We start from the raw sequence: 18,058 nt of genomic DNA, 5'->3' as shown, positions 1-18,058 counted from the left end.
CTTGACCGGAGGGAGCCATTAAACTTCTTCCAGTATTACTATCCAGTGTCCAGTCAAATATCTCCTCTTTAATTTTCTCCTCTTTAGCATTCCATTTCATGGCTCTCTCACTTTTCAACCTCATGAAAGTCGATCAATTAAGGTTTTTCTAAATGTACAAAGATTTTTGTACTGTGTTCTGTGACTTCCTTTAAGTGTCCATATCCAATTAAACTACATCTATTCACAAACTTATAGACCCACTGCCAAGTTATTCCTGCACTCTGTTGAAATAAAGGTCAATGAATTATTTTGCATAAACAAAATAGTTTGATCTTTTCCCATTTTTTTTTCTTTCTTCAGCTGTCTGAAGCATTTTAAATCCCAAATCTTGTATCTCCCAATAAGGGTCTAGGCCCGAAACGTCAGCCTTCCTGCTCCTTTGATGCTGCTTGGCCTGCTGTGTTCATCCAGCTCTACACCTTGTTATCTTAGCTTGGTTTTGTTGAGTTTGCTTCCACTCTCTCTCACCATCATGTGACCTTCTCTGTGGGACTTGGCTCATCACCTATACTACTCATTAAGGGTTGCATACAACTATAGGCAAAAAATGGACATTTACAAGTAGATTGTTAACATTTGAGCAATCTCTGTGGAGGAAAACTGCAATGCAACATGACTACATTATCATGGGATTTAATGTGTTTTCTTGCGATTTGTGCCAATCTACATCAATGTTTTCAAGAAAATTGGCCTTTTCCAAACAAAGACAATCCCCACAACACAGCCTTTTTGTACATAGACAGTGCCCACTTGCACTGGAAGGTTTTGTTTAATTGCTGTTTATCAACAGCTTTGCTGTGCTTATGCATGAAAATAATTAGAACTGGTCAAATAGACAGTGCAATCAGTAACTCAATAAAGACTGCTATCATCTTTAGTGGAACTAACTTGAAAGGGGACCCTTAAGGAATAGAAATGTTTGACTAATATTGCTAAATATGCACTAAGTAATGAATGAATATTCTAGCAAGATGGCCTAGTACTCCACAGTTCACAATGAGTGTTTTGGGATGAAGCAGGGTGGAGGAGATTTTGTGATAGGTAGCAAACTAAGCTTGAAAAATGGGAATAAAGTGATGGATTAAAACTCTGGAGTTATGTCTGAACTCAGTGCTATGCATGAATACCCTGCAGCAGATTGAATATTTGTTATTTTTGAATATTTTTCTATACAATTTATACACTGATCCTGGCCACAGCACTTACAACAATTGCACCAACACGTAAGGAGTGTTGATATATATTTGGAAGGGAAGGCAAGGTCAGACAGATTTGCTTTAAAGTTGACTCCCCTCGAGGAAGCAAGAGAGTTAGAGAGAAAAAGTTATGCAAGTCATAATCTACCAATGGGAAAGAAAGCCCGAAATCTGAAACTGACTGTTATTCATTGAGATAACTGCAGTTGTCACAGATAATTACCATACATACTGTATGCATTATAGAGGACAGCATTAAATTACAAAAGGATATTGACAGACTCCGTGAAAGGGCAAAGTTGTGGCAGATGAAGTTCAATGTAATTTTGGATTGAAAAATAATTGAACAGGGTACTTTGTAGATGGTATGACAGTGGATGTCCAAAGAGACCCGGGGGCACAGGTGTACAGATCTTTAAAATGTCACAAACAGGTGCAGAAAATAATCAGGAAGGTTAATGGAGTGCTGTCCTTTATATCTAGAGAATCTCGAGGACTGGAATATAAGAACCCAGAAGTTTTGCTGTAGTTATACAACCCTGGTTAGATTCCCCTTGGAGTACTGTGAGCAGATCTGGTAACCACACCTTAAGGAAGGATATATTGGCCTTGGAGGGAGGACCACGTAGGTTTACAAGAATGATTCTCCAAATTAGGCCTGCTTTCTTTAGAGTTTAGAAATTTAAGGGGTAATTTGATTGAAGTCTTCAAGATGTTAACAGGAAGAGATAGGGTAGATAAAGATAAACTATTTCCACTGGTTGAGGATTCTCGAACTAGAAGGCATAGTCTATAAATTAGGGCCAGGCCAGTCAGGAGAGATGTTAGGAAGCACTTCTACACACAAAGGTTAGAGGAGGTTTGCAACTCTCTTCCACAAATGTCAGTGGATGCTGGATCAGTTATTAATTTCAAATCTGAGATGGATTACATTTTGTTAAGCAAAGGGATTCAGGGATATGGGCCAAAGGCAAGTATGTGGAGTTAGGTCACGGATCAGCCATGATCTCATTGAACAGTGAAACAGGCTCAAGGGGCTGAATGGCCTACTCTTATTCTTATGTTCTGATATGTGAGATTGCAAATTTGTAATGGGAGAATGATGTTTCAGAAAGGAGAGAAGGAAAGATTAATTTTGAGAGCATGTGGTGGAAATGACCTTGTGGCATAAAAGCAATGTGAATGATACATGTCAGCATGGTCTGATATTGGAGTAAGACCAAGCATACCTATAAAGGAAAACTTTTTTCACTTTCGACTGGAACACAAGTTTTGTCAAGGTAGTTGGTATGTACAGGGGCATTGAATTCCATACATCTGGGCCACTGCGTCTTAATGATTAATGCAGTAAAGCAGTTTTAGCATTGACAAGATGTACTGTTAGGGATATTTCTGGTAGGATAGTTAGGAGAGGCAGAATTCAATGCATACAATTTGTAAACGAAGGTATCAATTGATTGGAATGCAATTGAAACTTAGGATGTCATTTTGTAAAAATGTATGTCTTCAATTTTCACAGCCTTCAAGTGAATAAATAATGGGTGAATGTTTTTAGATTAACTTTCACTTCTAAACATAGTTTTCTTTTCAATTTGATAAATAGGATGGGCTTTGATTTGTGGTGTGCCAATACAATATTGTTACAGTAAGTTACATGTGGTAAAAGAACAGAAAATATACAGGAAATAACATTTCAATAAATAATATCTCAATTTATACATTATTTCTGTGCAAAAAGAAAAATTTTTCAACACTTTTTCTCTCTGTTCTTTCCAATTTAAATACCCATCAACCACAATAACAAGAATGTTGCATTCTTCTCAATACCTATTCTATCTGTCTGAATTGCGAATGATAATCATTCAGTCATGATTTTGTTTAGATGAGAAATGAATGAAAATGTCTTCTGTAATTTTAGAGATAACATGAAACCGTGGTGATATGTTTGGTAGTTCACAATTTAAAATGAAGGTTAGGACCTCTATTACAGAATACAAATAGAATATATTGATGCCTTCAGCAAGTAGAATGCTATAAAGGACAAAAGAAGCATTTACTTTGTCATTAATACACTTTAAAATTTGTAATGGATTTCAGAACAAGTTCAGTCAGAGTAGAAATAGTCTATAAAAGAGACGTTTATTATTCAAGCCTTATATTTTTCCAAACTGCTGGCTAGCAATTGGATTAACATCAACAAAAACACATCCAGTAACAGAGATCATTTTTGGGAGAAATTGTGAATGCTGTCAGTGATGGAACTAGAGGATAGCATGGATTTGTCATTAAAAAGTTTCTGACTGTGTACTGTCATTCACAATATGAAAGATCAGAATTAACATCCAGCACCAATAAAATCCTTGGATAAATCTATTTTCTCAATAGTGCACAAACATGTGACCATGGATCCCTGATTTTTTGAGTAGAATTAGCTAACTGGCTCAGGCTGCTGGGGTTAAGTCGCCATGTTTACCATTTCCCATTTTGGGATTTGGCAATGACAAAGAGAAATAGGATGCTGTGTGTGCGCTCTCATGAGGTTAACATTGTGGAAAGACATAATGAGTGAGGACTTTGCAATTGCCTAAAATGGCCAGTGAAGCCATTTCGCACATCAGAGCGACAGAGGTGTGGAGTGGGCTAGAGATGAGTAAAGAAATTGTTCCGTTAGAGTTTGATGCTGTTTTGTGCGGCAGAGGTATGTAATGCCTTTGTACAAGGTGAGAGATTGTTATCGACTCAGAACTGCAGCTAATTGTGTTCCTGTGTAACAGGATATGGACTTCGTGGTTAGCTGCACGGGAAAAGCTGTTTGTGGCTTTGAGACTGATGTTGAAGGGCTGGAATGACAGCCTGCGCTCATGTTATAACTATTGTTAAACTGTAGCCTTTCAACAAACTAAAGATTCAGAACAAGTATGTGACATAGATGGCAGTACTTCTACAACAGGTCTGCAATCATATTTTAGTATGAAATGGCAGGTCCAGCGTGGTGAAAGGTGTGCTTCCAGTGTGGAATGAATGTGAACAACTCGTATTGAACCCTGAGGCATCTACTCGCATTTTAAAAACAGTAATAGCTCCAACAAACCTACAGCTGCAATATCCTTATTGTGCTTCTGCTAATCTCAGAAGAGCATTCCTTTACTGTGCTTCTATTTTGAGCCTCTCACTATTCTCTGCAGCAAACAGCATGAGTCCAAAAGGATGTGTTGCCTGACCGGTGCCAGGACAACTGAAGTAAAGACAGAAAATTTTGGAGAAACTCAGCAGGTCTGGCAGCATCTGTGGAGAGAGAAACAGAGTGAATATTTCACTTCTAATGAACCTTTGTTTTGTTTCAGATCTCTGGCGTTATTTCAGGGCACATGATCAGGTCTGGGGATGAACTTAAAGTGAAAGGAAGAGGATCTAGTCATCATGGTCAATGTAGGTATCAACAACATGGGAAGGACAAAGAAGGAAATTCTGTACAGTCAGTGTGAGGAACAGGTACCAAATTGAGAAACAGAACCTCTTAAGTCATAATCTCTGAGCCATTACCTAAATCACGAGCAAATTGGCATATGGCAAAGCGGATTAGATAAATGAATTCATAAATGAAAGACTGGTGTGGAAGAAGAAGCTTCTGGTTCATGGCACACTGGTACTAGTACTGGGCAGAGTCTAAATCTAAACTATGCTGGTGCCAAGTGTTCTTTGGAGCTGCAAAACCAGAGATGTAGAGAAGAATTTAAACTTAACAGTGACGGAAAGGGACAAAAACAGAAGTTGCTGGAAAAGCTCAGCAGGTCGCAACATCTGTGAAGAAAAATATCAGAGTTAACGTTTCGGGTTCCTCTGAGGAAGGGTCACTGGACCCGAAACATTAACTCTGATTTCTTTCTTCACAGATGTTGTGACCTGCTGAGCTTTTCCAGCAGCTTCTGTTTTTGTTCCTGACTTACAGCATCTGCATGTTCTTTCGGTTTTTATTTAGTGAGGGAAAGGGTTTGAATTTGGGAAAATGTGATAAATCTGAGGGTAGAGACAAGAAAAAAGAAAAATGTTTTCTTATGGGAATTGATAAACAGATTGAGCCAGGAAGGGATAGAGACTACAAATCTAAGAATAAGATTAGAAACCAGAAAAAGGGATAAAACTAAAGGCACTTGGGTCTGGATGAATGTAGGATTCAAACCAAAACAGATGAACTGACTGCACAAATAGGAATTAGTACAATCTAATAGCCTTTGCAGAGACATGGCTGAACGATGACATGGTTTGGGATTTGAATATTGAAGGGTACAGGACATTTGGAAGTACTTGAAGTTATGAAAAGGTACATAGGTGGCTCTGTTAGTTAATGATAATACCAATATAATACAGAGGAATGACCGAGGGTCAGAAATCCAGGATCCAGAAACAGTTTAGTAGAGATGAGAAATGATAGAGGCAAGAAGCCATGTGTGGGAGTGATGTACATATCCACTAACAGTAACCACACAGCAGGATAAAGTATAAAGGAAAGAATAATGGCATTATCAGCAAGGCACAGCACAAAGGTCAGGTGTGCAAAAATAACCTAGATAACAAATTCATAGAATTACTTCAGGATGGTTTCTTAGAACAGCATGTTCTGAAGCTAACAGGAGTTCAGGCTAAAATAATAGAATAGAATCCCTAGTGTGGAAGCAGGCCATTTGACCTAACAAGTCCACATCAACCCTCCAAAGACCATCCCACCCAGACCCATTCCCCTACTTTATCCCTGTAACCCTGCATTTCCCATGGCTAATCCACCTAACCTATACATCCCTGGACACTATGGGCAATTTAGCATGGCCAATCCACTTAACCTGCACATCTTTGGACTGTGGGAGGAAACCAGAGCACCTGGCGGAAACACACACAGACTTGGGGAGAATGTGCAAACTCCACACAGTGACCCAAAGGTGGAATCAAGCCCAGGTCTGTGGTGCTGTGAGGCTGCAGTGCTAACCACTGAGCCACTGTGCCATCCCTTTGCTATGAGATAAGTTTTATTAATGATCTCATTGTGAAGGTGCTCTTAGATAGCAGAGACCACAATATGATTGAGTTTTACAGTCAGTTTAGGGTGAGGACAGTGGGTCTGAAGCCGTTATTTTAAAAAAATTAAATAAGGACAATTATGAGGACATGAAAGTGGAGTTGGCTAGAATGAATTGGCAAATTAGGTTAAAGAACAGGTCAACAGAGATGCTGTGGAAGATAGTTAAAGGGATAAATCAGAATAAACAGAATTGATACATATCAACAAGTAAGGAAAAAACTCCAAGTGAAAAACCCACCATCTGTGGTTAACAAGAAACGTTAAAGACAGTCTGAATCATAAAAAACAGACATATTGGTACAGCAGGTGGCAGGTCAGAAAACTGGACAGAATAATAAAAAAGCAAAGAATGACTAAAAATTAATAAGGAGGGAAATATCACAGTACAAGAGAAAGATAGCCAGAAGTATAAAAATATAGTAAGAATAAATAGTTACAAAGAAAGGAAAGATTTAGCAAAGTGAATGTTGGTTCAATAAAAGGGAGACTGGAGAATTAATATTGGAAAATAAGGAAATGGCAGATTAATTGAAAAGGTATTTTGCATCATTCTTCAATATAAGTAACTTCCCTGAAACAGCAATAAATCAAGAAATAGAAGGGAGGGAGGAACTCGGGAAAATTACAATCACCAGCAAAGTAGTATTGAGTAAATTCTTGGAGCTGCAGGCTGACAAGTGTTGGGTCCTGATGGACTTCATCCTAGGATAGTTACAGGAGTGGTGAGTGAGATAACTACGTATTGGTTTTAATTTTCCAAAGCTCCCTTGATTTGGATAAGTACAATAAAGATTGGAAGTTAGCATAAGTAACTCAATTATTCAAAAAATATGTGGAGAGACAGAAAGCCGAAGCTGCAGGCCACGAAGCTAACATCTATCTAATGAAAAATGTTGGAAGTTCTTAAGAAACAAGTTATAGCAAATGTAACTCCTGCATTCAAGAAACCAATTTTAGAATGAATTCCAGAATCAGCTTCAATCAGTTGGATCCCATTATTAAGAAATGCAGATTGGCTGCAGCAAAATAAGTTTAACTTGTACAAGACACTCATTATTTTGCCCAGTTGCTCAGGACACTACAATTGTTTTAAATCTGAAAACATAGATGACCCTAACATTTGATAGAGAGATAGTAGGAACTGCTGATGCTGGAGAATCTGAGATAACAAGGTGCAGAGCTGGATGAACACAGCAGGCCAAGCAGCATCAGAGGAGCAGGAAAGCTGACCCTAACATTTGGCTGTTTGAGCTTGCTCCACCATACAATTCATGGCTAATCATACAACTCAGTACTCTGTTCCCAATTTCACCCCATACCGTTTGATCCCTTAAGCCCTAAGAGATATAACTAACTCCTTCTTGAAAACAGTCAATATTTTGACCACTTTCTGTGGCAGGCAATTCCATAAGCTCACTACTCTCAGGCTGAAGAAATTTCTCCTCATCTTAGTCCTAAATGGACAATCGCAATGTCCTACGACTGTGGCCTCCAGTTCTGGAAGCCCCCCAGCCTGGCTTAGTTTTGTAGCCAGCATGTTTACTGCATGCACGTTGTAATGCAACATGATCCTAACATCTGTTTCTGGGCTTTGTCCAATTTTGTCCTCCGTCTTTCTCTCCTGGATCCCTCCTCCTTCACCTTAGCCAAACGCCAACAGCACATCAGTGCCTAACTTTGCACTTAACCTGTGCTATGTTTGATGTTAGAGAATTTCTGGAAATCTGAAGGTTTTATTCCTTCAAAAGCAGAGATCAATGCAATTGAAAATGCCAAGGGTGAGTTGGTAGGCTTTGTTAGGCAAGTTGCTAAGGGGTATGAAACCGAGGCACATAGTTGAAGTTAAGCAGCAAATCATCCGTGACAGAATTGATTGAAGGAACCATTTCAAAAGGCTCTTGTTCCTATATCCATGTATTCCTACTTGGCCCTGACATGAACTGGCTAAAGTAAAACAGTAATGCATACTCTTATACTGAAGGCAATCAACATAACGTCATCACAATCAGATATATTTTCAGTGTTCTGACCCTGTGCGCTTTGATAATTGAAAGTCATATATGCTGAACAGCAATGCACTCTTCTATATATGTGTCTTCGCCATTGAACTTTATCTTCTTTCTCCAAATTTAATCATTAAGAATTATTGGATAATGATCTAAAGCTGGAATCTTAAACTGACCTTCTACCCTTCTTTTTATCCAGTTGTAGACCAGCGCCATTGATAATGGATCAGGAATGGAGCAGGGGCAAAGCAGGATTATAAAAAGAAGCAAAGCAGACATCTGCGCTGATACTGTAGTTAATAACTGCAACTTTAATTGAAGGAACTGAGCCGAGCAGTCCAAGATTGGCTAGGGTTGAAGAGTGCTGAGTTCCAGTTGAGCATGAAAAAGCATTTTATTTAGCAACAGTGCAACAAAAGATTGAATGTGAGGCATGTGGTTTCAACACTCATCCCCAAAGCACAGATAAAAGGTGAGTGGGAGGCCTCCCAGGAGATGGAAGGCTTCTCTGCAGATATTTAATGCAATAGGGGATACTAACGGGAGGCAGGGCTCTAGCCTCGCAGAGAGCTGCTATTCAATCAGAAGCCAGCAGATTTTAGGTACTGGTATAGCCCACTGCACTTGAGGCTGGAAAGTTGATGAATCAGAGTTTGTTTAAGTGTTTGGGGATTGGTGATGGGATAGGGGCTTTGAGAGGCCGGGAAGGATGACATCTTGCAAGATGCTCTGATGGAACCAGACAGCCAGTTAAGGTGGGCCAGCTGCCTGACATTGACCTCTCCCACTATCTATTTAATCCCAATGTTAATTGGCCACTTCAGGGCCTCAGTAGGCCCCACTGGTGGACCGACTGCCCTATACCACTGGTATAATTGTTGTTGCCTAAGGGGTAGGTGGGCAGACAACCAGCTGGCTGCCTGCTGAATTTTACTTGGCTCCCCCCACAACTTCAAAGCCATCAGCAGAGGAGAATGAAATCAAGTCCAGAGTTCTGAGAAAGCCTTCCTGCTCCTCTGATGCTGCTTGGCCTGCTGTGTTCATCCAGCTCCACACCTTGTTATCTCAGATTCTCCAGCATCTGCAGTTCCTACTATTTTTGAGAAAGCAGCCAGGTTCCTCACCGGTTAGAATGCACCTCTCTGGTTGCATGACCTCTGGTTGACCTTCGCTACCCAGAAGCCCACTCATGGTGAAATTCCACATTGGTGAGGTACCAAAGGATGTGGGTGAACATTGGCCCATTGGCCAGTGTAAATCCGCACCTAGAATGGTGACCAAGAAGAGAATGTTGGAAGGAAAAAGACTTTTTTTTTAAAACATGGAGAAGAAGTTGTCTGTTGTTTTACTGATACGAATGGATTGTGAGATCTCTTGTTGATGTTATAACTTAGAACAAGACCTTAAGTACCTCAAACTTCCTGTGGCATTAGGTTAAATCAGTTGTTCCTGTCTGATAAGCTTTATCTTAGAACAAAACAAGTAATGGATCAAATAGTACCATCATACAACTATACACCCACCTCATATCAGCTAGCTATTCTGTGTGGGAGTTGGTATCAGCGATCTCATTTTCTGCACTTAGTGTCTATGATAATTTTCAAACTTTTTCATAAAAAAGTGAGCTGTTAGTATTTTTCAAAAAAGTTGTATAATTCTGAGGGTTTCAAATTAGTTTCTCAGGTTTCTTTTTCGAAATTTGTGCGAATGGAAATAAAACAGTTGAGTCTGCTATAAAATGGCCTTCGTAGTGAGGTGAAAAATATACCTCCTAGTGTCATGTATTTGCACTCCAATGTTCTCTCCGTTGTTTCTGGGACTTTATTTTTGAAACATTCTCTCACATGTTGTGGGTATCCAGCATTTAGTGCTTATCCCTAATTGCCCCAGAGAGGGTGATGCTAAGCCAATGAACCACTGTGGTCCATGTGGAGTAGATGCATCCACATTGCTTTTAGGAAGGGTGTTCAGGGATTTTGAAGCATTTGTTAAGAAAATCTGCCCTACAAATGTTTCCTTCAGTATTAGGTTAGAATTATTCAGTAGATCTCCATAGCTTGTAATTACTTAACATGGAGACACAGCCATTCAGCATTGAGCCTGTTCCATCATTCAGTAGGATCATGGTGGACCTGTAGTTTAACTTCATTTGTCTACCTTGATTCTACATCCCTCATTAGCCTTCCCTAACAAAAATCTATCAACCTCTGTGTTGATATTTTCAATTGACCCAGCCTCAATAGCATTTGCGAGAAAGAATTCCAGATTTCTACTGAGCTTTGTGTGAAGAAGTGTTCGCTGACATTACCCCTACCTAACACAGCTCCAATGTCAATGAGATAACAAGGTGCAGAGCTGAATGAACACAGCAGGCCAAGCAGCATCAGAGGAGCAGGAAAGCTGACATTTCAGGCCTAGATACTCTTTCAGAAATGTCAATGAGGCTTGTGGCCCCTGGCTCAGGACTCTCCTACCACAGTATCTCTCTGTCAACCCCATCAAATCTTCAATCATTTCCAACACTATAGTTAGATCACCCCACTATTCTTCTACACACGTGGAAATATGAGCCTATACTCTACAAGCTGTCCTCAGATATCATTTTGGCGAATCTGCATACTTCATCACCTCCAATCTCAAAATATATTCTTCTAGTGATGTTTCCTATAAACTATAATCAGAAATAATCTTGAGTTGTCACCCTTGTTGGGAGAGGGTTGAGCCAGGAGTATGCACATCGGTTTTGTGAAAGCCATTGATCAGCTTTTAGTAATTTCCTAAGTGATATCTGTGAATCAGATATCCAACTGGTGAACAGGAGAGCTGCTTAGATGTGCACAAACTTACTGAGACATCCTCAGATGTGTACAAACTCACTGGGCCATCTCTAGATGTGTACCAACTCACTGGGCCATCCCCAGATATGCACAAACTCACTGGGGCATCAATAGAATCAAGAAATTGACTTTAGACACTTCAAAGTCAATAAAAAGAATTGAAAGAAAATACACAGAATGAGAGATCATCTATTTTGTGTGTTTTTATGTATTTGTTAATTACAGGAAATGATTCAGAACTATGCACAGCATTACCTTCCAGTTACTATGGGCACTGAGCTGATCTCATGGAATCAGCCTAGCAACCTAACTTTGAAATGACTCTCCTGGATGTAAGAATGAATATTGGTACAAAATGTTAAAACAAATAAACTGAGACAAAAAGTACTTTCCACCAACCCCCTCCCACCCCCTTCCCCCATTATAAACAAACAGGCACATCAAGCTGGCTCTTATTAGCTCAGCCGTGCACCACACCCCTGTCCAACCCCCACTCACACCCCACCACCCACCCCATCTAATATAACCAGCTTTATCAGCAATGTGGGGTTGAGGAATGATCGGCCTTCGTGCTAGAGAATGGATGTATATGTTGAAAAGTCTTTATTAAAAAGCTTACTATCAGCTAAGATACTGCTGCACTTTGGTTTACTGTACATAAATTGAAGACTTGCAAGCACAGAAGTAACTTAAAGTTCATGAATAACTTTAAAAACTGATAACCATGTGGCAGGTATGGCACAGTTCAAAAGATGAATTCAACACTTATCAGAATAAGTTCTAGCTGTAGCTTTCAGCTGCAACTCCACGTGCCACAATAGATTTCTTACCCAGTATTCTAGTGAGATCTGGATGCCACTCATTTATTTGCAGGAAGAGGCAACAAATATTCTTATTACTTTGAATTTGAAGGAAGGTATAGAGAGTGTGTCTGGTTGTCATGTAATTGCTATTAGATTAACATTATTGTTGAAGTGGCTATAGAGTGCTTTGGGACTTTCTGAGGTAGCGAAATGGGACTGCATTATTTCATGTCTTTCTTTTCTTTCTAACAATTATAGTTGTCTGGTATTACCACTACACCATTGCTTCCCCCCTTCCTTGAACTATTCCTGGATATACTAAACAGTTTTGAAATGAGTTGGAACAAAATCTTTTCAAATTTACTTAGCTTATTTACCGATAGTGTGTGGGTATGTGTGACTTGAAAATATACAATCCAACAATTGCCAACATACTTAATAGGGTTATACTCAATCCTCTGCTAAAAATAAATTATTTCGTAGTAATTGTTTTCACAAAAATGCTATTGATTTGTCTGCCATTTCTGATTTGATTTGATTTATTTATTGTCATATGTACCTTGATACAGTGAAAAGTATTGTATTGCGTGCTAACCTGGCAATTGATACCTTACATAAGTACATCGGGGAAAAGAACAGAATGCAAAAGATAGTATTATAGCTATGGAGACAATGCACAGAAATATCAACTCTAATATATAAAAGGTCCATTTATAAGAATGATAACAGCAGGATGAAGCTGTTCTTAAATCTGTTGGTGCATGTTTTCAAACTTTTATATCTTCTGTCCAATGGAAGAGGGTGGAAGAGAGTATAACTGGAGTGGGATAGGGCTTTGATTATTTTGGCTGCTTTCGTGAGGCAACAGAAAGTATGGATGGAGTCAATAGATGGAAGGCTGGTTTTCATGATGGACTGGCCTGCGTTCATAATACTCTGTAATTTTCTTGCAGTCTTGGGCAGAGCAGTTTCCATACCAAGCTGTGATGCTTCCGGCCAGGATACTTTCTCTGGTGCATCTGTAAAAATTGGTAAGAATCATTGTGGACATGCTGAATTTCCTTAGTTTTGTCAGGAAGTAGAGGTGATTGTGAGCTATCTTAACTGTAGTGTCAACCTGGATGGACCAGGATAGATCATTGGTGATATTTACTCCCAGGAACTTGAAATTCTCAACTGCCTCCACCTCGGCACCATGGACACAGACAGGGGTGCAGCCTCCAGTCCACTTCCTGAAGTTGATAAACAGCTCCTTCATTTTGCTGCCATTGGGGGAGAGACTGGTCTCTTTACATCATGCCACAAAGCTCTCTGTTACCTTCCTATACACTGCCTCGTTGTTGTTTGAGATCTGCCCCACTACAGTGGTGTCATCAGCAAACTTGTAAATGGAGTTAGAGCAGAATTTGGCCACACAGTCTTGAATGTATAGTATAGTAGGGGATTGAGTACCCAGCCTTGCAGGGCACTGGTGTTGAGGATTATAGTGGAGGAGGTATTGTTGCCTGTCCTTATTGATTGCAGTCTGTGGGTCAGGAAGTCGAGGATCCAAGGGGGGATGGGGTCCTAGGTCTTGGAGTTTGGAGATGAGTCTTGTTGAAATAATGGTGCTGAAGGAAGAGCTAGAGTTAATAAATAAGAGTATGATGTAGGTGTCCTTGTTATCCAGATATTCCAGGGATGAATGCAGGGCTAGGGGGATGGCATCTACTGTGGACCTGTTGTGTCTGCAGGCAAATTGTAGTGGATCAATGCAATCTGGGCAGCTTGAGTTGATGTGTGCCATTACTAACCTCTTGAAATACTTCATTATGATGGTTGTCAGAGCCACTGAGAGGCAGTTGTTAAAGCATGCTACCTGATTTTACTTTGGCACCGGGATGACAGTGGTCTTCTTGAAGCAGGTGGGAACCTCACATCGGAGTAAGGAGAAGCTAAAGCTGTCTGTGAATACTCCCACCAGCTGATCCGCCCAGGATCTGAGTGCACAGCTGGGGACTCCATCCAGGCCAGTTGTTTTCCATGGGTTCACCCTCAAGAAGGCCAACCTGATGCCTGCAGCATAACCATGGGCACGGGTGCACCCGAGGCTGTTGGGGTAGGTGACATAATTTCACCGACATTCTGTTCAAAATAAGAACAGAATGCATTGAGCTCATTGGGGAGCGATGTATTGTTATCAGCGATTCTACTCAACTTCGTTTTGTAGCCTGTTAGGTCAAATAAGCCTTGCCACAGTCAACGTGTGCTTGTGTGGTTAGTCTAGGATTCTAGTTTGGTATTGTCATCCCTGGCATCCCTGATCACTTTGCAAAGGTCAAGCCTAGGTTTCCTGTATAGGTCAGGGTCACCCGACTTGGACACCTCACACCTGGACTTCAGTACGGAGTGGACCTTCCAGTTCATCCATGGTTTCTGGTGGGGAACACTTGTATTGGCACACAGTCCTCTACACACTTACTGATGAAATCTGTGACGGTAGTGGCGTACACATTTAGGTTGACCACTGAGTTCTTGAATATGAACCGGTCCACTGACTCCAAGAGTCACGTAGGAGCCCATTGTCCATTACCTTAGACTATACAACTTTCTGTACTGGATCTTCATGCTTCAGTTTTTGTTTGTATGCCAGGAGAAGGTGCACAGATTTATGGTCTAATTTACCAAAAATGGGCAGGAATTGAGTAGTAAGCATCTTTGATGATTGTGTAGCAGTGGTCCAGGGTATTTGGGCCTCTAGTGAGACAGTTGGTGGTATCTTGGTAGCACACTCTTGAGGTTGGCCTGGTTGATGTCACCAGCTATGATGAACATGGCCTTGGGGTATTCCGTCTAAGGCTATTTGTCATGGTGTATGTTTTATTAAAGGTGCTCTTGACTTCCACATTGGGTGAGATGTAAATTGCTGTCAGGATAGCTGAAGTAAATTCCTGTGGCAGGTAGTAGGGATCTATGCATGGTTGCTAAGCTATCCTTGAAGTGGATGAAAATAAAAGCTGGGAAAGGTGCAACATGGACTGGTGACTTGTTTTCTCCTATTTGGCACAATTCCACAAAGATTTACAGCAATGTACTTGAAATGGGGATATTGAGAAACCGAAAGACATATTTTGATGAGTTTAAGTAATGATTTAACGATTAAGAAAACACTTCTGAAACATTTCATAATTCCAGTTCATATTCAAATTAAGTTACTTTAATTGTATGCACATCGTTTTAAAGGTAAGCTGGAGACAGATTAATAATATATGTAAAGCACTTGCTAATTAATCATCAAACTGCATGCTAAAAATGTGAAACAGCCTGCTATAAGTCACTATTGACATCACCATACAATAACAATCAAATGCTCCCATGTTACAATGTTCAGGCTGCTGCCAGCTCTCTCTCTGCCTCTGGTCACTTCTTGCTCACTGCTATGCTCCTCAGCCGGACTTGGTGATGCTATAGCTTCAAAATAATGTGGAACAAAGAAGGCAAAAACAAAAAAAAACACTTTCAGTCTCATATGTGTATTACATAAGAATAGCAAAAATAATACATAAGTTGTGTTAAGATTGTTACACACCCAATAGATCATACAAAATGCTTGTGCATTAGCTCTCTTATACTTTCTCACAGCTTATGACATCACTTACTTTCTGAGACATGATGCATTCTAGAAGAACTCTTATTATTTGCTATTTTGCACCTGTTCCACTACTGTCTTGCATTCATACCAGGAAAGGTCAAATGCAGTTTTCAATTGTCTCCCTTAAGAAGAAAAATCCACTTTTATATTCTATAGCTACACAAAATACTGATGTTTTGAAGCCAATGTCTGAATGCCCAGTTGGAAGGTCTTAGTAAGTGATGGGAGCCACAGGCAACATTGTGCTAAGTAGTTGACTCTCAGTCCCTTACTTTACAATAAATTAACTGGATGGGGAAAGATCAGGGGCTTCAATTCCCAACTGTTATACCCTAAGACTACTGCTCCTCTAATTGGAAAATCAAACCTGAAATATGGAATTATATGTAAGGTAATACTTACACTGCCCAAAGGCAAAATACTACGGAGCCTGAAAGTCTGAAATAAATACTGAAGTTGCTGGAGACATTCAGTACGTCAGACAGCAGGTGTGGAGAGTCTAATGAAGCTAATGTTTTAAGTTGATGAGAAGTCACCAATCTGAAATGCGCACTCTTTCTCTTGCCCAATTTTCTACACATGCCCGAGCGATTTCTTTTTAAAAATCCGCAATTTACTACAAAGCCGAAATATAAACTAAAATATGAGAAAAACTCAAGAGGTGATTAGCTTCTGAAAGAGAAAGACAGGTGTTTCGAGTTAATATCCTGATAGACCAGTCGTATTTTTCAACATTTTTATTTTGGTTTCTCTATGGAGATTGTTGTAAGATTTAACATTTTGGGAATTTTGTTCCTGAAAAGCCTGTGGATTCGTTCAGGATTTTGTACCACTGTTAACAGATTTTCTCCAGTGTCACAAAGGCTTGAAATATGGCAAATGTTAGACTCTGACATAGATGTTTTCATTAATGTCGTACCTATTGCTCTCTACAAAAACGGCAATATCAGAAAACAGCATTGCAGGAGAGGTGTTTTTTGGTTGAATCTCTCCCTTGGTGCCAAGAATGGGAACTTTTCCTGGGATCTGTGTCATTCCACACTGCTCATAGGACCATCCATGGGCACTGGTCAGGGAAGGATTTACTGGTGACTCGCTCACGATACACACATTCTCACGGTAGGTTGATTTAAAACCTTCCAACGCGTCCTTTGGGACACCAAGCCAGTCCTGTAAAAAATAAGACCATTAACCATTAGTCTACTTCCTATTGGTTCACCATGCTAGCTGTACTAATGTCGTATTGTAAGACACTTCTCTCACTCACTCTGAATATTGAAGCTTCACCTGTTTTCATGATGGTAGTGATTGTAACAAACTTACCCAGGTCGACCTCTTAGAATATGAGTTCCCTGATGGAGGCTGTTAGTCTGATCAGATCAGGGAGCCCCGGCTGACAGATAAGAACAGGAGTGTCAGAAGTTCTGTTCACTCTAAGACTTGGCTCTGAGGGAGCTGTATCAGGACTTTCCATGTGTAAATAAAGGGTGACGGGAAACCAACCTCTGTGGAGTTATTTCAGCAAACCTATGCCGAGACTTCTGTTTTATTGCTTTCAAACAGCTATTAGAATATGTAGGAGAGGGATTTTCTCTTTTTCTTTCCCCATTAGTGAAAAACTGCCTGCACTCACAATAAGGTGCAAGGCTGGATGAACACAGCAGGCCAAGCAGCATCATAGGAGCAGAGAGGCTGACGTTTCGGGCCTAGACCCTTCATCAGAAAAGGGGGAGGGGAAGGGGGTTTTGAAATAAATAGGGAGAGAGTGGGAGGTGGATAGAAGAGGGATGGAGGAGAGGAGTTAGGAAGGGGATAGGTCAGTCCAGGGAGGACGGACAGGTCAAGGGGGCGGGACGAGGTTGGTCGGTAGGAGATGGAGGTGCGGCTTGAGGTGGGAGGAGGGGATAGGTGGGAGGAAGAACAGGTTAGGGAGGCAGGGACGAGCTGGACTGGTTTTGGGATGCGGTGGGGGGAGGGGAGATTTTAAAACTTGTGAAATCCGCTCCGCCCACAGCCGACGCCGACACAGCTCCGCCCACAGCCGACGCCGACACAGCTCCGCCCACAGCCTCCACAGCCAGCAGCTCCAGAGGAGACAGCAGCACCCAGCCCTGCCGAGTCTTCACCATCCCCCCAGACCTACCCCTTACTGAGGATGAACGGTCAGTCCTCAGTAAAGGGCTCACCTTTGTCCCCCTCCACCCACAGATCAACGAATACCGCTCACGCTTGGACATAGAGCAGTTTTTCCGCCGCCTCCGCCTCCACGCTTACTTCTCTGACCGTGAACCTAACCCCCCCTCTACTGACCCCTTCTCCCGCTTCCAACACACTCCCTCCTCCTGGACACCACCCCAAGGCCTCCTACCCTCCCTCGACCTCTTCATCTCCAACTGCCGTCGAGACATCAATCGCCTCAACCTCTCCACCCCTCTCACCCACTCCAACCTCTCCCCCGCAGAACGTGCA

The 18,058-nt window shown here is 41.0% G+C and overlaps 1 protein-coding gene across 1 annotated transcript in view; it reads right to left on the bottom strand.

Annotated features, from left to right (window-relative positions):
• Window positions 1-15,132: 15,132 nt before the first annotated feature.
• LOC109930496 (cytokine receptor common subunit gamma-like) overlaps window positions 15,133-18,058 on the bottom strand; it is a 29,427-nt gene continuing 26,501 nt past the window's right edge. Inside the window, exons 8-9 of the mRNA XM_048605281.1 lie at window positions 16,509-16,759; window positions 15,133-15,408 (exon numbers count right to left, since the gene is read on the bottom strand). Coding sequence (XP_048461238.1) covers window positions 15,384-15,408; window positions 16,509-16,759 — 276 coding nt within the window. The 3' untranslated portion in view covers window positions 15,133-15,383. The remainder of the gene's footprint in view (window positions 15,409-16,508; window positions 16,760-18,058) is intronic.

The sequence above is a fragment of the Rhincodon typus genome, chromosome 14, assembly GCF_021869965.1.
Source record: "Rhincodon typus isolate 14 chromosome 14, sRhiTyp1.1, whole genome shotgun sequence".
Classification (NCBI taxonomy): domain Eukaryota; kingdom Metazoa; phylum Chordata; class Chondrichthyes; order Orectolobiformes; family Rhincodontidae; genus Rhincodon; species Rhincodon typus.
The sequence above is the reverse complement of the archived record's forward strand: the minus strand, read 5'-3'. Positions and strand labels throughout refer to the sequence as shown.